This window comes from Salminus brasiliensis, chromosome 25, assembly GCF_030463535.1.
Source record: "Salminus brasiliensis chromosome 25, fSalBra1.hap2, whole genome shotgun sequence".
Lineage (NCBI taxonomy): Eukaryota > Metazoa > Chordata > Actinopteri > Characiformes > Bryconidae > Salminus > Salminus brasiliensis.
The window spans coordinates 24,853,632-24,881,390 of record NC_132902.1 but is presented as its reverse complement, the minus strand read 5'-3'; the positions used below and the strand labels follow the sequence as shown (position 1 = coordinate 24,881,390).

General features: G+C 43.0%; 1 protein-coding gene across 1 annotated transcript; it reads left to right on the top strand.

Moving 5' to 3' along the window:
* On the top strand, positions 1–26,801 carry cdh15 (cadherin 15, type 1, M-cadherin (myotubule)). The gene is made up of 15 exons (XM_072671384.1): positions 1–66; positions 3,168–3,374; positions 16,376–16,537; positions 17,462–17,617; positions 18,442–18,586; positions 19,611–19,792; positions 19,940–20,068; positions 20,165–20,350; positions 21,440–21,684; positions 21,801–21,943; positions 23,045–23,278; positions 23,393–23,635; positions 24,492–24,637; positions 25,398–25,592; positions 26,601–26,801. Exons 1-15 carry the CDS (start codon positions 1–3, stop codon positions 26,799–26,801), a joined length of 2,640 nt encoding a protein of 879 aa, XP_072527485.1.
* The last annotated feature ends 958 nt before the right edge of the window (positions 26,802–27,759 follow it).

Here is a 27,759-nt window from a genome sequence, read left to right as displayed (position 1 = left end):
ATGGCGTGCAAGGTGTTGGCGCTGGTGCTGGTGGGACTGTGTGTGCTGGTGGCTTCCATGGGTCAGGTAAGAAGACAGTTTCCATTCTATTGGAGTGATGGTGTTCCTCAAGGTCCAGTCCTGGGTCCTAACTAATAGTGTGCATTTGTCCTTATAATGAAAGCTGTAAATCTCAGTTTTAGTTTCATCAATATCTAATCAAACTTAGGATTTATTAAAATTAAGAAAAGTAATTTTGATGGAGTGCTATCTGAACCTTCTGCTGGAGAACTACCTTCCCTCAGACTTTGAATTTGCCACTAATCCACCCCACCTTAACTAATTACTGACTTCAGTTGTTTCTGATCATTTGAATGGGATGTTGTAGATTTGGATTGGAGGTAGCTCTCCAGAAGGATGGTCGGAGACCATTTTTTAAAAAAATAGCTTCATTGTTTTCATTACTTCATATTTTGTAATAACTCTGACAGCCAAATTTTATTAACTTCATTAAAAAAGGATCTAAACTGGTCAAATACAGTTTACAAGGTGCTCCCATGACCCAGAGCACATCTGCTCGAGTCATCTATTCTTCTACATTAAGGATCATGTTCAGTAATGGATTGCTAACTTCCTTTGTTTTGACCATACTGAACTGACGCTGGCCATTAGAGCTCTTCAGCAGTCTCGGACTGTGGAAGTGGTCGGTCTAAACATGCAACCCTGCTGATGAATTGGACGATGAAAGCTAATCAGTAAACGCAATAGCAGACCCCAGATGCGTTTAGCTCTTTTCCGACACTGTGGTTTGTTGTTCTTCCAACTTGTCACCATTGCCATTATGGGATAATTAATAAATGAGGGGAAAGTAGAAATATTAAACACAATTCACAGTGTTTGTGGTGGAAAAGTAGAAAAATGAATGTTGCGCCCCTTAGATGCTCTCAGAGAGAAGGCCTCCCTCATTTCTTGGATAAACAAAAGGGAAGCAGGGCTGGCGTTCGATGATAATTGCTTCTTTTGTCAGTGATAAACTGGAAAATCGTCCATTAAGTGCTTTTGTATGTGTTTATGTATTTACCTAGAAGACGTTTTATACTTGTACCACTGTTCACATTTTTGGAATCTGTGTTTGCACTAAAAACAAACCAAACTAAGTAAATATATTCAATCTAATTTCTAATAATCTTGTGCTCCTTAATTGATTTTAAATGATTTCTACGGCACCAGAAAGCTTTAAATGCAAATTAAGAAATGTTAGATGTGTCCAGAGTGGTGACCAGAGCTGTAGATGATTTTAAAATGACCAGGAAAGCTGTATAATCTGCTCTATAACACAATAAACATCCAGAATGCATCATATATCAAGGCAGATAATATGTCAAAAATGATGTAAATACTTATTATACAGTGCAAATGTTTAGGCACCTGTTAAACATAGAATTAAAGCTCCTTAGATTTGTATCTGCTCAGTAAAACACTTAATAACACTCCTACAGAAGGTGGTGGAGGTTCTCCATCACTGTGTTCATCATTAGAACATCTCCAAAGTTCTCCTCTCTCATGGAGTCTAGTGTTATTTAGAGTTCTCCTCAGATCAACACCTGGTTTGGTGGTAAATCAGGGCTTAATGATGGTAAATCAGGTGAGCTGCTGCTGCTGCTGCTGCTGCTGATGCTGCTGATGGAGTTGAACACATCCTCCACGCTGTGCTGGCTGGACTGGGGGGCGTCCAGGAGAAACCTGGAGGAACCGAGCTCTGTTCTTGTTTTTTTTTTTTTTTTTGACATATCAACAACGTTCCAGCTCCAGATTGTTTGGTCTGATATATTTTTTACAGATTTTTACCCCATAGAAATGAATGGGGTGCAAATGTTTGTGTACCTTTCTTAACGCCCACTTTATCAACTCGGGTACCACAACAACCATTTGGCAATACCTCAGCAACCATTTGATACTCCATTGAAGCCACCAGGGATATAGCAACTGCCTAGGAACCGCATGGCAACACCCAAGCAATCACTAAGCATCCCCATAGTCACCCACCTAACATACTATGGCAACCACCTTGCAACACATTACTGCACCCATCTAGGAACCACTTAGTGACACCATAGCAAACGTATATATATGTAAAAGCTGTGTGACCTTGCGTGTTTAAGGTGGTAGTAACTTCAGGCTCCTGCAGATGGCGCTGCACGGGGATGATGGGGCTATAAATAGCTCTGGGGTGTGTGACAGGACTGAGACATTGAGAATAGGTGAGGTCTCGTTGAATGTGTGGGAAATAGGTTGCAAAGCTGATGTGGTTGATCGGCTTTCTGCCACTGCTGGTAGACCTGTATGACCGTATGCTTCCATACACCTGCAGATTCGGCTACTTCCTTCATACTGTGATCTTTGGCCACGCCCAAATGCTGAAAATCCCTTCTTTTAGCCAATCATTAACTATCTGCTTTGTGGCCCAATTTTTACACATCAAACGAGACCCTCTCTGCTCTGTAGCACTTATTCTCAATGTCTGAGTCCTGTCACACAGCCCCATTGCCGCCGTGCAGCGCCATCTGCAGGAGCCTGACGTTACTACCACCTTAAACCCGCAGTATTCCAGGTATTTCTGTGTGGGTTGTTACTGTCGCAGTCTTCCTGCTGGTATGTGTCATTGGCTGAGTGGATTTTAACTGGGTGAAAGAATGTGCTATAGATGATGTGTCACCAAGCAAAAATACATCAAAGCATTCCAGCAGTGGGCACGTCGCTATCCGATACCCACAGGCCTTTAAGAAACGTACACCGAATGACCAGTGACTCAGCTGTTCGCTTCATTTTTCCTGATCAATTGTCATTTGATTCCGGTTGCATATCTTCGACCAATCACGACTGGCCCATTTCTGATCATACTACACCCCTCCTTTGATCATGAGGTGTTCTGTGGACCTGGTCACGGCCATCAGTCAACTATTTTCACCATGTGTGACACCTGGGAGAGCTTAGATGCCAGAGGCAATGCTCACCCCATTCCTGAGAGAGTAGACCTGGGCTGCAGATCTCTCCGATCCCAGTAGAAAGCACTATTTCCATGGGAATACTGCAGGCTGAAAGGGCCCTGCGAGCCCGGCCTCTTTGATAGACGGTGACGATGGCCGGCAGCTGTTCCCAGATGCTTTCACTCGATACCGTTTGTCCAGCACTTTAATCCTGGCTGCGGAAAGAGCAGGCCAGCACCCAGAGACCGTGAAATCACGGACAAATCGGCCCATAAAGCGGCCAGTGTTCAGCTCACGCTCGTTGGAAACAATCACTCAGGCCAGCTGGAGGGTGTCCGATTCACGGGCAGATCTCGGCTTCCTCACAGTCCCTCCCCAGGCTTACCGCAGGCGCTGCGCCAGATAACAGTGAGCAGTCAGTGTGTCTCAGGAAGCTGAACTGCGGCCTACATATCACTGGTGATGTCATTTTATAGACGCTCAGATTATTAGTTCCAGTTATTATAATGGGTTGCTGTACCACTGTCTCTCTCTCACGCTCTTATTTCTTAAACGTACATACATATAGTTTGTAAACATAAATTACTAACATATAAAAATGTACAAAGAATAGATAATTAAAAAATTACATTTCTGTAATAATTATTAAAATGATTATTAAATGTCAAAAAACAAATTTATTAAACATAAATACATACAGTGATAATTATTAAATATACATTTGTAAAAAAAAAAAAAAAAAAACGTGCAAGAAAATAAGTAAAATAAATGTGTGTGGTCTGGTGTTTATTTACTGTCCCGGAGTGTTTGACACTCGTCCACATATCTCTCTCTCTCTGTCTCTCTCTCTCTCTCTCTCTCTCTCTCTCTCTAATTCTCTCTCTCTCTCTCTCTCTGTCTCTCTCTCTCTCTCTATTTCTCTCTCTCTCTCTCTCTCTCTCTCTCTCTCTGTCTCTCTCTCTCTCTCTCTCTCTCTATCTCTCTCTATTTCTCTCTCTCTCTCTCTCTCTCTGTCTCTCTCTGTCTCTCTCTCTCTCTCTCTCTCTCTATTTCTCTCTCTCTCTCTCTCTATTTCTCTCTCTCTCTCTCTCTCTCTCTTTCTCTGTCTCTCACTCTCTCTCTCTCTCTCTCTCTCTCTCTCTTTCTCTGTCTCTCACTCTCTCTCTCTCTCTCTATTTCTCTCTCTCTCTCTCTCTCTATTTCTCTCTCTCTCTCTCTCTCTCTCTTTCTCTGTCTCTCACTCTCTCTCTCTCTATTTCTCTCTCTCTCTCTATTTCTCTCTCTCTCTCTCTCTCTCTATTTCTCTCTCTCTCTCTCTCTCTCACTCTCTCTCTTTCTCTGTCTCTCACTCTCTCTCTCTCTCTCTCTCTATTTCTCTGTCTCACTCTCTCTCTCTCTCTCTTTGATTCTCTTTCTGTGTTTTTCTCACTCTCTCTTTGTTTGTCACTTTTTCACTCTGTCTCTCTCTTTCTCAGTCTTTCTGTGTCTCTCTCCCTCTGTCTCATTCTTACTCTCCCTGTCTCTCTCTCTCTTTTTCATTCTATCTTTGTCTCTTTCTCACTCTCTCACTCTCTCGCTTTCTCACTCTTTTCACTGTCTTTTTGTCTCTTTCCTTCCGTCTCTTTGTCTCTCTGCTTGTCTCATTCTCAGTCTGTGTCTCTCTTTCTCACTCTCTTTGTCTCTCTGTCTCTTTCTCTCTCTCTGTCTCTCTCCCTCTGTCTTTTTGTCTCTCTCGCTGTCTCTTTCTTGCTCTCTTTGTCTCTCGTTCTGTTTAATTCTCACTCTAGTTTCTCTCGCTTTCTCACTCTCTTTGTCTCTCTCTGTCTCTTTCTCTTGTTCTCACCCTCTCTCTGGCTCTCTCCATATGTCTGTCAGTCTCTCTGTCTGTCTTGCACATCATACACCCATTGTGATTGGTCAGGTGGTATGAGCTGTTACCCAGGGATTCAGCTGAATGTTGCTTAAAGACACTGGTATAAACTCTACAGTGAAGTTCAGGTCCACTGGGCCATTCTTCATGAAATGTACGTGGTACCAACAATATGAACAAAATAATTAGACAACTTAATTAGCATATTACATATTCCAGCAGAGCATGCTGGGTAACGTAGTTCTCAGACTCACGAGAAAGTGTGAGAACAAGGCGTGGGAGTCCTCTCAGCTGTGTTCTCCCAGAGTCTTAACAGGAATTCCACACTGTAGGGGCTGTTTCTATTTTCACTGGAAAACCAGTGACCGCCGCACTCCCCATCTGAGAGACGGTGATAATAAAGATTAGACATCTGCTGTAGCGAAACACAGACCTCTCCAAAAATAGAAGAGCTGCAGTAACAAAAGCATGCAGGGGGTTAAAATGGAGAGAGAGGAACCGGGGGATTAGGGGTGACCCCCAATACAACGAGGTGCTGACTGTGTCTCAGAAACAAGCGCCAGAACAGGACATAGTCACCTCCATGACCCCTCCGCCACCCTCCGTCCACCTGGCATTCCTACTGACCCCAACACATGGGGATATAACTCAGAATGACTCTCAGCAGTGCTGCTGCCAGTCAGAGAGGGAGTCAGTCGATGTGTGTGTCTCTGTGTGTGTGTGTGTGTGTGTGTGTGTGTGTGTGTGTATAGACAGAATGGGAAATTTGTTGTTTACTTGATTTAATTATTTATGAAAAAGGACATGATCAAATGATGTGGTAAATATTGCAGATTTAATCTCCAGAAAGAAAACAAACAAATAATCATATTTGACAAAAGTATTGGGACACCTGCTCATGCATTGCTTCTTCTGATATCACGGATGTTAAAAAAAGCTGATCCTGCTTTTGTTGGAGTAGCTGTCTCTACTGTCCAGGGAAGAAGGCCTTCGACTAGATTTTGGATTGTACTGGAGGGAGTACCACCATCCATCTTTCCAGAGAACTCAGTTCTTCCACTGCCCCACAGCTTAATGCTGGTGTGCTCAAGGCGCCATTAACAGACACTATATCCCAGCCGGCTGCAGCAGCAGCAGTGAGGACGTTCTCAGGAGGTAAATAAAGGAGTTGAGGTTCTGCAGTGTGGAGCTATTTTACAGTGGAACCTGAAAACAGACCATAATATCTGACCCTTTATAAAACCATCACTGAAGTGCTCTGTTTTACCAGCGGGAGAACCGGAGAACCGCTCACTCGCCTTTCTCTGTTCATAAACCAGCACTGAAGAACCCGTTCAGAACTGAGTGGAGGCTAATGCTAATGCTAACACACACACACTCACTATAGAAACCCCAATCACACACACACACAGCACACTCACCCTCTATAAACATACAGTTATTACACACCAGTAGACCAACAGCCACAGGTACCACTACCCACACACACACACAGGAGGTGATTAGACTGCAGTGTTGTAAAGGAGCTGGGAGCTGATTGGTCAGGGAGGAGAGTCAGACTGGATTGGATCGGGGGGACATCTGTAATATTAAGTGTTACCACATATCGCTCTCAAACTCTCCGTAAAATTATTTAGCACATACCAAAATGTGTAGCGCTGGGCCCCCCTCTCCCCTACGCAGCGATGAACATGCTTGATTAACAGCACAGTGTCTCCACCCGGCAGGCATTTCCAGATACAGCGATGAATTAGACGCAGATATTCCTCTGAGCACATTAATCTGATCTACTCCCACTCATTCCCCACTCCAGAAATGCAGTAAATCACCGTCCATTAGTCGCACACCCCTCCATTGGTATGGGCCAGTTGACCCTGACATGTGTGGCTCCTTAGGAATGTCCTACTGTGGTAAAAGCAGGGCTAAATAAAGTTAAATACCTGTAAGATAAGGAGAACGAGCAGCCAGTGGGCATTTCTACACCCTGGAGTAATTCCAAAAGCCAGATTAAGCTCACATATGCTTGGGGATGGATATTTATGATGGTGCCCACATCGTAATTGTCATTTGAGCTATTCTGGCTATGATGCTCACTCAGGGAGTCTGCTGGAATCCCAAATTTGAGCCCTATTTAATGCCACTTCAAATTTACATTCACATTTACATTTACGGCATTTAGCAGACGCTCTTATCCAGAGCGACTTACAAAGTGCTTTGCTGTTTACCCAAGAAAACCTCAGCTAGTTTAAATAGACTAATAATTCAAAGATACCTCTAAGCTTTAGACATTACTAAGCACAAGACAATAAGGCGACCATAGAACTATTCGTCCAAGTACTCTCTGAAGAGGTGGGTCTTCAGTCTGCGTTTGAAGACAGCGAGCGACTCGGCCATTCGGACACCCAGGGGAAGTTCGTTCCACCAGGTGCCAGGACAGAAAAAAGCCTGGACACTTGTCTTCCGCAGATTTTGAGGGATGGCGGGTCGAGCCGAGCTGTACTTGAAGCTCGAAGGGCTCTTGGTGCGGATCGGCTTTTGACCATTGCCATCAGGTACGAAGGGGCTGGTCCGTTCTTGGCTTTGTAGGCCAGCGTCAGGGTTTTAAATCTGATGCGGGCAGCTACAGGAAGCCAGTGGAGATTCAAATGTAATACCATGTGATCTTTTAAATATGCAATAAAAACAAAGGTGGCGTAACCCCCAGACATCCTGTTATACGCAGATCAGCCATAACATTAAAACCACCTGCTGCCAGGCCTCCAAAACAGCTCTAACCCATCAAGGCATGAACTCCACAAGAGCTCTGAAGGTGTCCTGTGGTATCTGGCACCAAGACTAACATAGCAGCAGATCCTCCTTTAAGTTCTGTCAGTTGTGAGGTTGGTGGGGCCTCCATGAGCATCGATGAGCCTCGGACATCTTTTGGTAGGTACTGACCACTGCATACCAGGAACCCTGATGTATTGGAGATGTTCTGACCCAGTCTAGTCGTCTAGCCAATCAGCTAATGCTGCAACACTGGAGTTTTGTTCCACACTGCCGGTCCTGGAGATTCAATAAGCTCATGTTTCGTATCTTCCTTAACACAATTACTTCAAATCATGATGTGATTGTGGCAGAGAAAACACACCAGGTCAAAAGCCTTGCAAGACTCTACAATTGGTCACCAGTCAATGAAAGCAGGGCTTCTCCTCCTTGTTCTCAGTGCCCGTCCCTGTGCCAGCAGCTTCGTCTGGGATGGGAGCCAGTGCACTCCAAAAGTGGTTCACTGTGCCGTGTGATAGGCTTTCATTCACAGGATCCTGTGTCAGAAGGAAGGCGTCTATGAGACTGAAATACTGGCACACATACAGAGCTTATTCACATACAGGCCAGACCTGGCACTGCCCTCACTGTGGGAGGTGCTTTAATAAGCGGGCTAGCGCATGAGGTCACGTTAGCCAAGGTGCTTTCATTTCATCCATGAGAGGTCCAGTTGTTTTTGAATGCTTCTCATAGAGTCAGAACTGTTCACAGCGGTACCAGAAAGGCACAGGACGTCTGTAGAAGTACGTCACAGAAAGTGAAAGTCATCTGAAGCATTTCATTTGGTCCATTTATCATGAAACATCTACGCTTCTAAAAAAAAAATGCCAGAAAGGGTTCTTTGAGTGATGCAATAGAACATCCTGGAGAACCAGGTTTGTAAAAGATACACCAGATGTCCAAATATTTGTGGACACCCCTTCTAATGAATGCATTCAGCTACTTTTTATAAGCTGACACAGATGTGCAAATGAACACACACACAACTTGTCTAGTTGTCTAGAAGAAGTACTGCCAATACAATAGGACTCTCTGGAGCAGATAACTATAATGAACCTATTGGCTCCATGCTGCCTAATAATACCAGGCGTGGGCTAGAGGGGTGTAAAGCCCCCCAGCATTGAGGAGCTGTGGAGCAGTGGAAGAACTGTGATCTCTGGAATGATGATGGTGAAGCTTCATCCAGTACTTTTGGTTGGGATGAGTTGAGGACTAGGGGTTGAGGTGGGGTGGTGATCATCAACGCTTTCGTGGTTGAATGCAGTCAATCAAATCCTCACTGCAATGCTCCTCCAAAATCTAGTGGACAGTAGAGCGAGAGTTACTCCAACAAAAGCAGGATTCAGAAGAAACATCGAATGAGCAGGTGTCCCAATACTTTTGTCAATGTATGATATAAATGTTCTATACCATTTAATAGTCTCTATCTAGAACCATTACATCACATAAAGGTTCCTTAAAGTTTAAAAAGGTTCTTCCCCATCAGACATCCCTTTCCAAAATGGTTCTACAAAGGGGTTTGGAGAATCATGACAGATGACAGCTCCAAGAACTATTTGAATGCTTAAATGGTTCTTTACCTGGTTGCATGTTCCTCTTGTAGAAACCTCTTGTAGATGGTTCTTTATAGAACCTTTGAAGAACGTTTTACTGCTGTTATGAGTCTTCTCAGTATTCTATAGAGGCCTTCTTGCTCATAGTGTATCAACAGTGAAGTATAGCCAGGTATACAGAAGTACACTTGCAGTAAATGTATACTAAATAATGTGTATGTTGTTATCAGGGCAGCTCCTGAGCCAAGCTGTGTGTATCAGTCATCACGGTGTGGGAGAACCTCATTGGTCTTGTACAGATCTGGAGAACAGGAATCAATGGGAAGGTTATATAAACTGTATACACACACTACAGGCCGAAGAGTGAGGTGTATTTTCAGCACTCTGTCAAATTAGCTGATTAGCACTTCCCTGTGTAAACACCCAGACTCCCCTCTCATCTGCAGATACTATATACAACCTTCTCCCCACTCGGCCTGTCTCTCCCGGCTCAGGCTTTGTCTCTCTGTGGGGTTCAGCACTGTTTGTTTTATCTGAGGTTCATAATCCAGGGCTGACTGCATGTGCTAGCTATTAAGGTCATCTGGGGTGACATACTGAACTACAGTTAGTCCTGGGTCAGCCGTAGCGTAAACTACTGGGCTTCTTAAAGGCCGACTTTACCGAAAAATCAAATTTGCGCATTTCCTCCTCTACCTCAAACAAAGTTGACTGGCCTTGGTGTATGTGGTGTGTGCTGTTTGCTTATATACTTTTCCACTGGAGCTACGATGCTAATGTAGCTAAAAAGTAATAGAAGTCTATATCACCAGACATCTTTTAGGCGACTCTGGGCCTCTTTTATAGTAGCATTGCAGCTCAACTATGAATAAAATAAGCAGGTTTTGGACGATAAACATTTACATTGTCTGTGAATCAGTCCTTTAAAGTGTCCGTATTCTACATTTTATTGTATTTTATATTCCCTGAGGTTTATTTATAGAGTTATGTATCATGGCAGCCTTCCAACCTCCCTAATCCTTTAGAATTAAGCACTCTGTTCTTGTCTTGTGCCTTTAAGACTGATTTAAGCCTGAAATATTGAAGTACTGTGTGTATGTGCATTTTTTTTGTGACATTACAAAAGTATACATTTAAATTGGGCCATGTTGTCAGCTAATTTTCCATATATGGACAGTATAGACTGGGGACTGAACACATTTGGGAATTTTACATATTAAACCCCTGATTTTCTCTGCAAGGAAGTAAGAAAAAATGTACCTTTGCCATGTTACAGGCCCTTACACATCGAATATTTGGCTCAAATATGTCATGACAGCATTTGATCGAACTTCCTAAATTGCCAAGAGAAGATTCTAGCATCATACTGTTGTCCTCTATGGAGCAGAATATTTTTATATTAGGTGAAAACACCCTTAAAAATTATAATATAATAAGGTGCTGGAGCAGAAACACTTGCCACAATGTAAAGATTTTATACAATCTAGAGTATCGTCCATCAAACCATTCACTCAAGCCAGGACTCAATTAGGAATCTTCATGTTAAGAGTGTAAATCCAGCGGAAAGAACATTAAACAGGTACTTACTATAAATATCAGAGCTTACAATTCCCCAAAAGACCAAGAGAGAAACAGCCCTGCCCCCTTCACCTTAACTACAACTGTTCAAACACTGCTGCTGGTCACAGGGTCAAACCACAGGCAGCAGCATGTCTGAGGAACAGGCTCCCCTAAGCACTAAAACTTTGAGGAAAGTGAGCAAGTGTTGGCCATTACTAGGCCTGAAAGACGGCATGGCTAATTGATAAGACTGCAATGTAACTAAATTCTATACTGCTAACATCATCAGTGGACCTCCAGTGGAGAGCCACCCAGAAAGTCACCAAGGTTGGGCCTGTTTCTCAAGCATGGACATTAGCTACACTCTACCCGGCACTGAAAACACTTTGTGTGCTGTCTGCTTTAACAGTCAGATTCATAAAACACAGATTTACAAAGAGCATAAACACTGTCACAGGAGTCCTGGCATATGTGGCCATGATATCCCTTCCTTACCATGAGCTGTTAGTGATTCATAACAGAACACCGTCCTGCAAAAAAATACCACCTGAATGAGTGAATTTCTGTAAGCCAGTGTGGATTCAGTTATCCCAAGAAATTACATGCATACTCAATGTCAACTGATTAAGCTATGAAATCAATATTCTGATGATATTTTACTTTAAATAAGTCATTTAGTCCTAAAAACATGAGGTGATATGCAATTTGGTTATTATTTCTAAGATGAAGTCATTATCTCAGCACAAGCATGCAGAAAGCATGTGTCCATGTAGAGAGAGTCTCTGTATGTCTGGATGCTTTTCTTTCACTTTTTTAAACAATTTAACTATATTTTTATATCCTTTATTTATTTCTCACTGTGTTTTACCAAACATTAAATGTGCTTATGAAGAGTAGCTCTGATTCTGATCATTCTGGCAGTCAAACAGGTGCAGAGCTCTGGTTATAGGCATGTATTAGCCTATTAACTTTGGCCTTTAGCTTTTACAGAGAACACATGTCGAAAACTACTGCATCAGTAAAGAGGGAGTAGTGCCCTGATCACTGCTATGGTGACTTTATGAATAGAACTTTAGATCTTTAATGTGCTGCACATTTTGCTTGAGTTTTATTAATTTTGCCCTTAATGTCATGTGTTAACCCCTTTTTTAATATAATATAATAATATATAATATATATAATAATATAATTTTTAATTTTATTTATTTATTTTTTTATATAGCTAATGTGTTTAGGGAAATTGTATTTTATAAACCATGGACAACATTTCCTCTAAATTCCCAATTAAAATATTGCTATTTAGAGCATTAGAGCATTTAGAGTTTGCAGAAATGACAACTACTCAAAAACAACTTCTTAAATAATGCAAAATTATTATAATAATTATAATGCAAATAAGTTATTTTTTAATTTAAACAACACAGTACTAATATTTAAACTTTGGGAGCATTTAGAAATCACTTATTGTATATATAACTTATGATATATATATATTTAGTGACTATTTTAGATATTTATGGATATTTATGGAGACATCCCATCCCAAAACATGTAAAAATTAAAAAGCACACTTAAATCTCTCAGAGCGACTCACAGTGAATTATTACTGCTTATTAAATATTGAGATGTTCGGCTCTTTATACCAAACTTCAGTTGAATATTCTGGGGCGGCTCCTGAGCCGAGCTTAAAATATGTGGGTGTATGCAGACGATAGGCTAGATGTGTGTGAGTGCAGCAGTGTGGAGGAATGCAGGCCGGGCTAAGATTAGTCTGCTCTAACTCAGCCTGTGAGTGTCTGACATGACTGCCATTCTGCAGCGGCTGCTCTTCAGCATGCCGTAGTGCCATCAGGCCCCTCCAACACCACCAGCTCCAAACAAATCAATCAGCCTGAGCACCCACAAGTGTTACTTATGCCGTTTCGGATGGTTCTGAATTAGGACAGAATGCGTAAATCCAGCCGGGGCTTTAGACTGTCGCATCCAAGAGCGGTTCAAGAGAATGAAGCCTGATATTAATAATAATAAAAACTTATGTCTCATTGGCTTTGTGCCCACAATTTCCTATTTGCCTTTTGAGAAAGAGCACTAACACACATTGTTGATGATTGTTGTGTGTAAATGGTTAGGTTTTGTTGGGCAATTTACCACAGCAAGACTTAAAACCATATAAAACTCTTAAAAACCCCCCAAAGAAGTTTAAAATTGAAACAATATTAATATTTAAACAAATATTTTTAGCATTACAGACACATAAAAAAGTTGAAATTATATCAACAGGTCGAATAGGGGATCCCCTCCTCTAAATTAATACAGTCTTGGTCAAAGCAGGTATGATTTTATGCAAATGATATGTAAATCATAGGGTTTAAAGACAAAACGTCATCGTTTGTTATATTAAAATATCCATCAGAGAGATTTAGAGTTCTGTGATTGGTCTATAAAGCACATTGGATGGTATCTAGGCTATCAATCTAGGCTGTCTAATTAACATCTTATTGTTCAGCTCAGATGACTACAAAAGGCTCCACTCTGGTGGACCCAACAGGTTCTTAGCCCATGTCACTGCGTCCTTCTCCAGGAAAAATCCACAGTGGTCTCTGGATTCTGGTCCAGAACGCTGCTACTGAACTCTGGGAGTTGCGAGAACCATGTAACTCTGCGTAACCCGAGTCATATTAGTGTGAACTCCTGTAGTATTACTCCACCGCCTCGACCCACGTGCTTCTCTACTTCTGAATCTCTCAGCTTGTCCAGAAATGCATGTGTAAAGCATGTCCTTTAGTGGTGGCTTAAAGCGCAAATTACACTCCCCAACTGTAGGGGGAGCCCAGGATTCTCCATAATGCTACTTTAACGTCTCTGAAAAGATGAATGAGAAGGAAAGATGGAAAAAGGTCTTCTGGCCTTTATGTGACTTGATGCCACATATAATAGGTAGGTGTAGGCCACACTGAGGAGAAGCTGTGAGCTCTTCGTTCAGAGAGCCTGTTGACACTTGCTCCGTACCCTGAAGAACATAAACACTATCCTCCAAAATAATCTCCAAGACCTGAACAGTCATTGGGATACAGTTAAAGAAGAAGAAAAAGAAGAAGAAGAAGAAGAAGGACCACTGTCACTATGTATGCTGCACACATTGGAATTTGACCTCCACCTTCAACTCATCCCTACAGTGCAGTTGGGGGTTAGGTGCCTCGCTCAAGGGCACTTCAGTCGTATTCTGGCAGTTCATGGGGTCAAGCTGGCGACCTTCTGTTTACAAGGCCACTTTGCTAATCTTCAGGCCAAGGCTGCTCACATATTAAATGCAACAGTAAATTGTTTAAATTACTAAAATTAATATACATCAATAAAAACAATAATAATATTATCTTTGATCTGCCGGTGGCTTTTTTGTTTCCATCCAAAAGAGTTTTAATGTCAAATATTTTAAAGCAGCTTTATGCGAGAACTGGTATTTCTTGCTCTTGGGCTCCACCTACAGTCAGGTAGTATAATTTGCACTTGGAGCCACTCCTAAAAGATACACTTTGCACATGCATTTCCGGACAAGCTGAGAGACACAGAACCGTCACTGAAAGGTAAAGAAGCATGTGGACTGAGGCGGAGTAGAGTGATATTCGGGTATATATCAGGTTACGCAGTGTTACACAGTTCTCGCAAGTGTTTTTCTGCCCGTTTCTCCAAACGCCCATAGTGCAGTAGCAGCATTACGACCTGGAGTAACAACAACAGAGATTTACTGAACCATCAACATGATTCTGAAGCTATTTTAAGTTAAAAAAAATAATAATAATAATCACATATCGCTGCTTTAATGCCTTAAAAAAGTTGTGTGCTTGGTTGGTCGGCTTTCCAGCCAGCCAGGTGAAGAGAGCCTGCACTGAGTAACACTGAGTGTGAGTGTGTTTGTGAGAGGGAGAGGGAATGGATCTCATGTGTTGGAGATTCAGGGTTTGACCTGTGAACTCCGTCAGGTGCAGCGTGAGACAGAACAGAGTGTGTGTGTGCATCAGTGTGGCAGGCCGTGGGCGGGGAAAACGGAGCTCATTCCTCCAGGAGACAGCTGTGCCAAGTGTGCCGAGTGTGCACATGTGTGTGTGAGAGCATGTGTGTGTGAGAGCATGTGTGTGTGAAAGCGTGTGTGGGTGGCTGGCAGGAAATGTATGTGACTGCTCAGATACGAAGCGTGCTGGATTCAACATTAGCAGCAGATTGGAGCTGAGGGAGCTGCTGTTGCCTTTACTGAAGACAGCTGCAGCTTACTATTAGTATTCAGGACAATACAGCACTGTAGTCTCTTAAGGGATTTGTATTAATCATATCTGAATGTCATGTTGCTGCAGTGTTACTGCTGTGAGATGAGGTAAAAATGACCAAATAGTTTCATCTGTGCTTTCCATTATAGGCGTTTCATAGTACAACGCAATGCAATAAAGTACAATGCACATATTGAACAGTATGGGCCGGTTTCCCAGACAGGGCTGAAGCCCACTCTTGGACTACACAGCATTTGAAATGCTGAGAAGAGAGTGTAGTCCATGACTAGGCCTAAGGGAAACTGGCCCTGAGAGTATACATGCACAGGATACATATACGCTCCTAAATGATTTGGACATGTGGTTCTGGAAATACCTGGTATAGAACTGGTCTATAGAATTGGCCCATTCTGTAAATCAAGCACTATTGAAAGCAGTAATTGGTTGGATCAGGTGGGATGGATTAGGGTTGTGGGAAGGTATTTCTCCAGGAGCAGGGTTGGAAACCACTTGTACAGAATGCTTTCATCATACCTCATCCACTGGTATACCACTTGTCTCCAGCGTGTCTCCAGCATATCGATATCATGTGGAGATGTGCCAAAGATCTCTAGGAACAAGGTTAAACACCAATGGTATACAGCCGCATGATCTAGGTATACCAGTGGTCTCAAATCCTGCTACTGAAGACCACTAATATAGAACCATTTGATCATGTGGAAAGGTTCTACACCAGTGGTCTTAAAATTCTGTGTTTGGTGGTTCACAGTGCTCTCCAACCTCTAAACAATAGAAAAGTTTTCTATACCAGTGGTCTCCTGGAGCAGGGTTGGAGCCTAATGGTTTATCTCCACATGATCTAGGTGTACCAGTGGTCTCAAATCCTGCTCCTGAAGACCACTAATATCGGACCATTTGATCATGTGGTAAGGTTCTATACTAGTGGTCTCCAATCCTGTGGTTGGTGGTCCACAGTGCTCTCCAACTTCCACATGATAGAAAAGTTCTCTATACCAGTGGTCTCTCATGGAGCAGGGTTGGAGATCAATGGTAAACCTCCACATGATCTAGGTATACCAGTGGTCTCAAATCCTGCTCCTGAAAAACACTAATATAAAACCACTTGATCATGTGGTAAGGTTCTACACCAGTGGTCTCCAACCCTGAAAAGGTTATCTCTATGAGTGGTCTCTAGGAGCAGGGATGGAGACCATGGGTATACCTCCACATGATGGAAAGGTTCTTCATACCAGTGTTCTCCAACCCTGTGTGCTCTAACCCATGTGGAGGTTCTTTGGACGTGGTGCACTGAGATCAAAGCTTTGACCAGTTCATTAAAAACACCTTTATTCACCACAGGTGCTGAGTAGCCCCCAAACGAGACAAGATGGACTAAACCCAGCTGTGTTGTATCCATGGCGACCAAAAAGTCCAGGTTTGGGCAGGGTGAAGAGGGACTGGATTATACCGCCCATCCGGGTCTCTGAAAACAGCAAACAGGTCCCTGAGCACCTGGTTCAGGTAAATAACACCAACCTCGAGAATGATAGAAAGACCAAAGGAACCAACAGGTCTCAAAAGAACTGCAATAACTAAACATATCTTATGGTTGAATCTTAGGTTCGTATCCCAGGTCAGGCTGCTTGCCATCAGTAGCCAGAGCCTGAGAGAGCACAATCACTCTCTCTGGGAGGGTGGATGACTCTGTCTGTCCCTTCATCACTTCAGTGTGATGCTGGTCGGCATGGGCGTCTGCTGGCCGATGCAGCAGAGCTGGGTACCCAGTGCTTTCCTCAGAGCGTGTTGGTTGCCTAACGATGCTGCATCTGGGGCAGTTCGAAAGGAGGTGGTGGCTGATTGCACATGTGTTGGAGGAGACATGTGTCAGTCCTCATCCTCCCAGTGCTGGAAGCATTACATGTGAGAGGGGGAGAGTACTAACGAGTGGGTTGGATAATTGGCTACCTAAAAATGTATTATTATAGATTTTTGTATAGTCATTGTTTACTTTTTGACATAATTCTGAATCTGGTGGTATCAATAAAAATGTTTATATTATTTTATATATATATATATTATATATATATATATATATAATGTATATATTATTTTTATTATTTATTTATTTAGTTAGTTCTTTGTCATGTGAAGCTGCCATATTAGTGGTGCTGAATTAATTCTGTTTAAATGGACAAAATTACAATACAATGGTTTATTTACTGTATGAACTATTTAAACTGTTAAACAGTGTCTTATTTATTTATGTGTTTGTTTATTTGTTTATTTATTAAAAACAGTAGACTGACGCAGCATTATCCATTCAGCAGTACCTCATTCCAAACATTCATCTATACAAACACTGCACCTGCATCTGGCACCTTCTCACACATTCCTAACGAGCTGCTCGGCATGCGTCCTCAACACTTTCCATTCTTCTCCTCCCAGATTAAATCGGACAAGATTTTCACTGGAGAGGTGATCTACAAGCTGGAGGGCCCCGGGGTCGACCAGGAGCCCAAAGACTTCTTCGAAATTGACGATAAAACAGGATGGATCATGAGCAAGATGCCTCTGGACAGAGAGAAGTACAAGAGCTTCACGGTAAATCAAGGGCCGTAAATGGCAAGATGTTCCTCTGACCTCTTGCTTGCCTCTTGTCTGTGAACAGCTGTTTCATGGTTCGAGGGCTGAGTGTTTTAGATGGGAATAACATCCAGTGGGCTGCGTGCTCTAAATGCTGTACTGTTCTGTGGAGAAGTGATATATGCATCCAGTGGTGAATGAACCCAAGAATGACAAATATGAGTTCTTTAATCAGAATCAGAATCAGAAATACTTTATTGATTCCAGGAGAGAAATTACAGTTGTTACAGCTGCAATCGTCTGTGTAAGAATAAACACACTATAAAATAAATAAAATAAATGTAGAACAAAGAGAGAAAAAATGCTATGTAAATATATTTAGGGTCTGAGAAACTTTTAATTATGACAGTAATGTAGTTAGTTATGAAGTGTGGGCTTATGTACAGGGTTTCAGGGGTAAAGAACCTTTTAAGATGGTTCTGTATAACGCACTGTTGCTGTTATTACTGATATTCATTATATAATTATATATTTATATATAAAAATGATGAATTGATTTTAACAACATGTAAAGTTCTTCAAGTAAAGTTCCTTTAGTAAAGGAAATGGTTTAATACAAAACTTTGACCACTGAAAGAACCATTTGGATGTTTTAAGTGGTTCTTCTCTATGCTTGAAAGTCCCCTGTAGAACCGTTGTGGTTCTAAAATGGTTCAGCAGTAAAAAAGCATTGTCCTTCTAAGAAGTGTTTCATATGACATAAAGGTTCACCTTTGTTTTAGAACCTTATTTCTTATTTCTCAGAAATGTGTGAGTAATAAATCTAACCTGTGTGTCCTCAGCTCAAAGCCTTCGCGCTTTCCCCCAGTGGAGAGCGTCTGGAGAACCCCACCACAATTGAGATTTATGTACTGGATCAGAATGACAACAGACCAAGCTTTACTGAGCAGGAGTTTATCGGAACTGTGCCTGAGTTCTCCATCCCAGGTAAAAAGACAAGAGAAGACTAGAGCCTGACTGTTATTTTATATTACTGTAGTACATTACTGTATTTATATATGGTTTAAAGCTTTAGTAGGAGTGTTATTATAGGAGCATCACTTTGTTTACATGCCTCTTCCTGTTTATAAAGCAGTTTGCCTAGCTAACAAGGAGTGGGAGCCTATAGGTAGGCCTCTAGATTAGCTAGCATAGTGCCTAACTCATCACACACTCTCCTCAAACCATTTGAAGGCCTTCAGTAAACTCTAATATGGTTTTGGTCACTGTGTGACTCACTGTTATCTAGAACATGGTAAATTTATACCCATGTCTTGGCTAATTTACCAAACTTGCCAACCCAGGTCTTGGCTAATTGATGATTTTGGGAAATCTAGGCTAAAAAAATAGATACTAATGACTAATGAAGCTGGTCAAGCTATATAATTTGCTAGGTAGGTAGCTCCTGACCAGCACATGGTATGTTTTGGTTTAGCTGACCAACCTCACAATGCTAGTCAACGAGTATGACCAAGCATGTTGGCCAGCATGACCATGGTGGTCAAGTAGAATGACAAGCCAAATCACGCTGGTCCAATGACCAGCTTGACCACTAGTCAACCAGCCTTACCAAACTAGTCAACCAGTATATGACCAAGCTTGTTGGCCAGTATGACTTTGATGCATCATGGCCATGGTGGTCGAGTAACATGGCTGAGGTCAGTAACATGGCCGAGGTTGTTGACCAGCTTGACCAGCATGACCACTACTCAACCAGCCTTACCAAACTAGTCAACCAGTATGACCAGCTTGACCACCAGCTAGGTCATCAAACTCAAATGACGCTATGCTGGTCAACCAGCTTAACCAGCTTTCTTACCAGTGCAGTGTATGTTTTCACAGGTTGACCAGCTCTACCTTGAGACCAGCTTAGACCTTCTGAAACCAGCTGGAGCTGGACTGTTCAGTAGGGAATGTGTCCTCGTCCATTTTCCACCTTTAATGTCTCATGTTGTTCATGTTGTGTATTCAGGTACTTCCGTGCTGACCGTCTCAGCAGTAGATGCTGATGACCCCTCCACAGACAATGCAATGCTGAGCTATTCCATCACAGCTCAGGAGAGCTTCCCTCCCTTCAGCATCAACAAGACCATGTTTGGCATCAATAACGAAACTGGGGTCATCTACACTCGAGATGTGGGGCTGGACAGAGATGTAAGTTCTGGTTGAGAAGGTCTAATCTTCTGGAATTAACCGAAATCTTTGGGGGTTATGAAATTCTTTTAAAATTCCTAATTAATTGGTTTTAATATAGTTCAGTAAGGTCTAACACGACTGCCTGTACATTTCGTGCTCCATCAGGTGGTCCAGTCCTTTCGGTTGACCTTGCAGGTGGCTGATATGTCCGGTTTGGGCCTCACTAGCACTGGCCGTGCCGTAATCCACATCACAGACATCAACAACCACAACCCACAGTTCAAGCCTCAAACGGTACCTTCACGGCTTCCCCCTTCCCGCTGATACTCCCACGGCTGATGAGGCCTGATTAATCACAGTAACCCGGATCTTCTTTCCTTTGTGTTACAGTACAAAATGTTAGCCATGGAGAACAAGGTGGGCGAGGACTTGGGCAGAGTGAACGCTACAGATAAAGACCAGAAGAACGGAGAGAACTGGAGGATTGTTTACTCCATCATAGGAGGAGATCCTAAAGGACACTTTGCCATTCGGACAGACCGAGTCACCAACCAGGGAATCGTCTCTGTGGTGAAGGTGAGTTGTAGAGGAGCTGTACTGTCAACACAGTTACAGTTGCACTGTCCACTTGGGACCTGTCCCTACACTCTGTCCTGTCTGTTTCTCGTCCCTCTAGTTAGCTAGAAGAGAGGGAAAATGCTGAATTATGCAGCTGTCATAGAAATAGAACTTACATATCTACACAATGTACAGTAGATACACCACTGTCATATGGATCAGTCACATTCCAGTAGTCATGGCTATTGCTTTGGTTATTTCTATGCTTACTTTACACCCATTTCTATCATTTTCATGCAGTACTTATCCCCAAGGTTTAGCTAAACCCACCCACTACTCTGTACTTATTACCATTGTATTGCTGTACTCATTTCCATGGCTACGCTATACCCAGCTCTGTGGTTACCCTGTATCTATTGTAATGCTGTATGCATTTCTAAGGTGCTGAAACATTTAATGATGTCCTTTGAGGAAATTAAGCTTTTAGGTATGAAAATGATCAAAAACTTACAAACTATGATTTTGCTTGAATGCTCCATATTAACCCATTCATTTTGGACTTGCTCGGGAGCGCCCTCTAGTGTCATCTAAGACATTCACAAGTGGTAATTCTACTCTCTGCTAGTTCTCTTCATACCCAACTCTTTGCTTACACTGTACTAATTTCCATAATTTTACTACACCCACCATTTCCATGGTAACACTGTACTCATTTCAATGGTTTTGTTAAAGCAATTGCCATAGTTCCATTACACCCCTTTCCATGGTGACACTGCACTCATTTACACGGTTATGCTACACCCACTTCCATGGTTACACTGCAATCATTCCCATGGTTACATTACACTAACTTTCAGGTCATCCTATGGCTAAAGGCTACAATGTTGACGATAAAGGGACAAAGAAATTTGCTTGACATATTAAATAAGAAATACTTCTTACGTCACTTACTGTAAATCATACCTCTCAATGAAGCAGTCTGCCATGGCACATTGTCGCCATCTGCTGGCCACCCGTAGACACACAGAGCTGGTGACTGGGAGAGTCTCTAAGGTGCTGCACTTACACATATAACCTACTATTCCCATCACCTCCCTTCTCTCGCAGCCTCTGGATTATGAGTCTCAGGCAGAGTACCGGCTCACTGTGACAGCCAAGAATGAAGTCCCCCTCAGTATCAAAGCCCCTTATGAACAGACCAGCACTGCCACGGTCACAATCCGCGTCCAGAACGAAAATGAGGCCCCACGTTTCTTCAGGAACCCAATAGAGGTGTCTGTGCCTGAATCCGCTGAACCAGGCACTATCCTGGCCTCAGATATCGCCCATGATCCCGATAACAGCAGGCTCAGGTAAGAGCAATCTGTCCAGCTTTGAGTTTTGACTCAAGTCATCTGTGTGTTAAGGGGTCATATACAACCTCATATATAAGCCTGTGCTAAATAATTCATATTTTTTCATATTCCAGGTTTGAATTTAGTCATGATCCAGAGAGGTGGCTCACAATCAACCATGAAACTGGAGAGATCACAGTCAGAAAGCACTTCAACATCCGCTCACCTTACGTGAAGAACAACAAATACACAGCAGTGGTGAAGGCGTCGGACCCAGGTGAGGTTCTGGATAAATAATAATAAATACAATGAAACATCTATTAGCCTGTTTATTCACACATCAATCAAGCAAGTAGTTTTTAAATGAAATATTTAAAAATATAATATAAATATAATATATAAATACAGTTTTTACTAAATCTATACTTGGAGATTCATAATTTAAAGGACAAACAAACAGTATATCCATTTGTTTTCATAAATAGATCATATTAGAGAGATGCTACAGAGCTCTCTCTGCTCAATACATTTAAGTCTAAATGGTCAATATTTCAATTTTTAATTATTTAATTAATTTAACTAAGCATTTAACATGATTTAAATAATCTGCCTTATCCAACACTCCAGTCACAAGTGAATACATCAGCTCCAAGCTAAACTACCATGCTAGTTTACACAATACGAGACAATATGCTGTGAGACAGTTCAGTCCAGTACTGCCAAGACCCTGCAGGAACGTTTAGCTGTCAGGCCCACTGGGCCGCTGGCGCACTTAGTGTTTATGGAGGAGCCATAAGAAGGACACCTTTCCTGCGACCTCGTCACAAAGCCAGACGTTTGACGTGTGCTACAGAGCATCTAGAGAGGCCAGATCAGGTTTGGAGTGTGACCCAGTGGGTGAGGCAGGAGGCAAAACTCATGGTCAGGACATGCAGGGGTCAAGACACGGGCAGGCAGGTACAGAGTGTCGAAAACCAAGTACACCAGACTAGCAACACAAGCACAACAAGACTGGGGAGCTTAAGTGGAGTCCTAATTAGTCCAGTGATCAACTGCACCTGTGTGCTTAGAGCTGATCCTCAGGTGAGGGGCGGAGCCCAGCCATTGTGCAGGGGCCAGCAGAGGGAGACATTACAAGGAGAGATATAGTTGAAGGAAAAGGGGGGTTGTGTGGGATCTAGCTAACACTTTTGTCAGTAGAGATAGTTACTCCAGCAAAATCAAGGTTCAACTCTTTTTAAGTAGACTTGATTTCAGAAGAAACAAGAGGTGAATGAAATAAGCATGTCCCAATACTTTTGTCCGTATAGCCCGTAGAGCTCAGATTGGTCATTGCCTGACTGCCCATAACTCATCCCTGTGTGACCCTTCCTCTCAGATGCTGCTGGTATTTCAGCCACGGCCACGCTGGAGATCACTCTGTGGGAGACCAATGATTTCCCACCTGTTCTGGTCCCTCTGAGTGGCATTGTGTGCAGCGACCGAGAGCCAGGCCGGCTGGGTCTGCTGCTGACCGCTGTGGACGAAGACCTGTCACCTCACGCTGACCCCTTTAGCTTCGAGATGGCCGATGCAGACATGGCCGCCAACTGGACCATTATACCACTCAACGGTAAAACACATAAACTCTGAACTTTATGTAAACCTCCTCCTCCACCTCCACCTCCTCCACCTCCTCCTCCACCTTCTTACTTTACACTTCACACAAAATTCCACTTGCTTTCAGAGACCCACGCGATGCTGCAGCCTCTGATCGACATTACCTGGGGGGAGTTCTCCATCCCCATCGCCGTGTCGGACTCAGGTGCTCCTGCACGCTCCTCCAACGCTCTGGTCAACGTCACAGTGTGCCCCTGTGACAGGGCTGGACACTGCCAGGCCCTCACAGCTGCAGCCATTTTTAGATCAAAAGTGGGCATCAGCTTCATCGCCCTCATCATCATCATGGCCAGCGCTGTGCTGCTGTTGTGTAAGTATACCTACCTGCACTTTTTTTAAATCCAGGTTTGGGCTCATCTCTTAATCCATTACAGTTAAGATGAAAGAACTTGTACAAATAAAGCTTCTTCAAAGGGTTCTTCAAGTGACCAACCTTTTGGTTCCGTAAAGAACCATGTTTTGTAATAGAGATGTGACTGTGGGGTCACATCACTTGAAGAACCCTTTGAAGAAGCTTTATTTGTATATGAAGCCCCCCAGCATTGAGCTGTGGAGCAGTGGAAGAACTTTGTTCTCTGGAATGATGGATGGTGGTGGAGCTCCATCCAGTACTTTTGGGATGAGTTGGGAAGTTAGGGATGGTCTAACGATCATCATCCAACACCCTGACCTCACTAACGCTCTTGTCGCTGAATGCAATAAAATCCTCACCGCAATGTTCCCCCAAAATCTAGTAAAAAGTCTTCTTCCCTGCACAGTAGAGACAGTCACTCCAACAAAAGCAGGATCAACTCTTATTAATACCCTTAATTGTACAAGAAACAATGAATAAGCAGGTGTCCCAATACTTTTGTCAATATAGTGTAGGCCTGTTTTGGCTGCCCCCTGCTGGGCTAGCATGATAGTTAATAGATAATCACATGGTATTAATATTACATTGTACATATCAGGGCTGCTAAAGTGGGGCCTGTGGGCTAATTGGCCCGCCAGGGAGTTACCCAAATCCCACCCAACTCGACCAATGAGAACAGACCTATTTTTACTATATCATTGCGTCTCTTTGGCCCTCAGTCCTCCACTGCACACTTTGACCCCCAAGACAAAGCGGGTGGGCACCCCTCGTACCCAATAACTGTTGTAAGCTAACCTGTGTGCGTTTTCTTCAGTGCTGCTTCTCCTGGCCGTGGCTGTGAGGAGCTGCACCGGCCGCAGCATGAAGAAAGATGGAGGGCTGCTGGTGGGCGAGTCAGAAGACGACGTGCGGGACAACGTCTTCAACTACGATGAGCAGGGCGGTGGAGAGGAGGACGAGGTGAGGGAGTCAAACAGGGCCGTGCTCAGTGATTTAGCCTGCAGTCACAGGGTGCTGGGTTTAAGTTGTGGGCCACAAGTGCAGTTAGTGGCAGTTACTGTGAAGCACACTGAGCTGGTGGAGCTGGGGAGTGGACAGCAGCAGGTGGTGCGAGGTGAGTGCAGGGTGGATAAATGTGAAACAGCTATGCGGCCCGGATGTGACTGAGAGCCGTGCTGAATTAGCCAGGGGAATTCATCCAGAGGACATATTGAGGCTCCGTTCAGCTGCCTACTGCCTGTCAGAGAGGATATGTCTCTAATACCCCCCCCCCAACACACACACACCAACCCGGGGTGGTTCTGGCCCAATTCAATATCATGATTTTTACCAAATATATTAGCATTAATAAAGAGACAATAAAATCACCTGAAGAGCACAGCTGTTCTTATCAGAATTGATATTTAAGACGCAAAAGTCACCAATCAGCCATAACATTAGTACCAGGTAAGGTACTAAACCTTGGTGATTAAGAAGTGGATATATCAGGCACTCTGACAAGAACCGAACTGTGATGTTCTAGATGTCCGGGTCAGAACATCTCCAAAACATCAGGCAGGTCTGTGGGAATGTATGCAATGCAATGGTGTACCTTCCAAAAATACGCCAAGAAAAGGACATCCTGTGAACTGACGACAGGGTCAGGGGCACCTAAGGCTCATTAATGCAATCCATGGGGGTCCCACCCTCACAACTTACAGGATCTGCTGCTCTCTTCTAGGATGCTTTCAACATCGATCTTCTGAGGACCCCTGGTGACATGGTTCCTCCCCCAGAATCCTTCAGCCATCCAGGCTCCGGCCTCCCAAAACACAAACAGCCCCTCAGGAAAGATGCTCCGTATAACCTGCCCTCGCCAAGGTATCCACGGAAACGGCCAACAAACCCCACGGACATCGAGGATTTCATCAACGACGTGAGTGAGAGAAGTAGTGAAATAGTGCCCCTGAGCTAGAACCTCTCCGGCCTGACTGTTCGACCATTTAACTGAAAATAATTCCAATCACTCACCCAGTTAATATCTAGAGCATAAGGGACTGCATCTAGAACTTAAGAGGCTGTACATGCAAATATCTAAAATGTAAAGAACCGTATTAACCTTTAAAGTTCTTGAGGTTCTAAGTATGAACCTTGGTTAGGTTTGTAAAGAATACAAAAGATTGTAAAGTTTAATACCCAGAACGTACAGGACTGTAAAGAAAAATATTTAATTCAAGGCACCATAAAGGTAAATATCTAGAACATAAGGAACTGTAAGTGTTAATATCTTGAACTCAGGGGACTGCAGATTAACCTTTAACCTAAGGATTAATATCTAGAACTTAAAACACTGTAAATATATAGAACATAAGGGACCATAATGGTTTATGACTAGAACTCAACAGACTTTAAAGGTTAACATCTAAAACCTAAAGAGCCATAAAAGTAAATACCTAGAACTTAAGGGACAGTAAAGGTAAATATGTACAACCTAAATGTCTGTAACAGCAAATATCTAGAACCTAAAGGGCCATAAAGGTCAATACCTAGAACCTAAGGGATCATAATGGTTTATACCTAGAACTCAATGGACTATAAACGTTAAAATCTAGAAATCAAGGGACTGTAAAGATTAACATCTAGAACCTAAACAGCCTTACAGATAAATATCTAGAACTTAAGGGACAGTGAAGATAAATATATAATTTATCTGTAAAGAGAGATATCTAGAACTTAAGGAACTGTAAGCCCCCTTGAACTCAGGGGACTGCAAAGGTTAAAGATTCACCCTTAACCTAAATATTTATACCTAGAACTTAGAGCACTGTATCTAGAACTTAAGGGACCGTAAAGGTAAATATCTAGAACCTAAATGACTGTAAATGAAAGTGTTATCAAGAACAGTATCATTAACTGCTGTCTCTTTCTCACGTTATCTGTTCAGGGCCTGGACGTCGCAGACCATGACCCTAACGCTCCTCCGTACGACACAGCCCTCATCTACGACTATGAGGGAGACGGCTCGCTGGCTGGCAGCCTGAGCTCCATCGCCTCCATTGGCTCAGAAGAAGACCAAGACTACGACTACCTCAACGACTGGGGGCCACGCTTCAAGAAACTGGCCAACATGTACTCCAGTGTCTAGAACCCCTTCATCTCACTCAAATATTTGCCCCGGAACAAACCCAATTGAAACATTCCCCATCTGAGAGCTTTGGGGCTGCAGATGTCACCCCTGCTGACACGGATGGGAGTGTGTGTGTGTGTGTGTGTGTGTGTTTTGTGGATCATTGATCGAGGCACTGCTAGACTGAATTTGAGCTTTTTCGTATTCCCCTCTGGTGTATTCCCGCGAAAGGTCGTCGCTGTCATGTCAGAGACGGCTCGCGCTGTTTTTCTCTCCCCGTCCCGTCACGGATCAGCGAGCTATTTCGCTGCGTTGATGTGACGAGCGCCAGGCGGCACCTGATGACTCACCTTACACCCAAACAACAGCAGGCGGCAGAAGTGCATCAGTACATACTAATCAGGGACAAGGCCCGGCTTCCTAAAAGCTCCAAAACTGCAGATCATTTAAACATCTGGAGGTTTGATCTTCCTGTGATCAGCCCTGAGAGATGGAGGTCATCTAACTACCCTCACACACCTGAAGAAACGTCTTTAATCATCATTTATACAATAGAATTAATCAAAATTTCATTTTTAAGCTATAAAAAGGTGCTTTCCTGACAGCAAGGGTTTTCTTCCTGCACACTTCCCATGAAAATCAAGCGTGTCTGGTCTCTTTCTGATGGTTGATGCTGTACTTTGACAACAGCTGTGGTAAGAGCTCCATTTCTAATAGTTCTGATATCTTTTTAAAACCCTTTCCCAGACAACTCTTCATCTACAACCTCTATCTATAACAATACAATTATTTATTTTCTCATTTCTAGTTAGGAAAACCAATTCCCCAATCCCCCATTCATGTAAACTCCCCCCCCCCCCCATCACTAGCAACGCCCCTGCATGTAGTGTATATAGATGCTTTGGAATACCCTTAATGAGCAGGTGTCCCAATACTTTTGTCCATGAAAATGGGACATGTCTGCATTACGTAGTGC

Coding starts and splice junctions, on each gene's coding strand:
- cdh15 (XM_072671384.1), top strand. CDS start 1: ATGGCGTGCAAGGTGTTGGCGCTGGTGCTGGTGGGACTGTGTGTGCTG. Junction 19,793..19,939: donor ATGTGGGGCTGGACAGAGAT/GTAAGTTCTGGT, acceptor GTGCTCCATCAG/GTGGTCCAGTCCTTTCGGTT. Junction 21,944..23,044: donor GGTGAAGGCGTCGGACCCAG/GTGAGGTTCTGG, acceptor CCTTCCTCTCAG/ATGCTGCTGGTATTTCAGCC.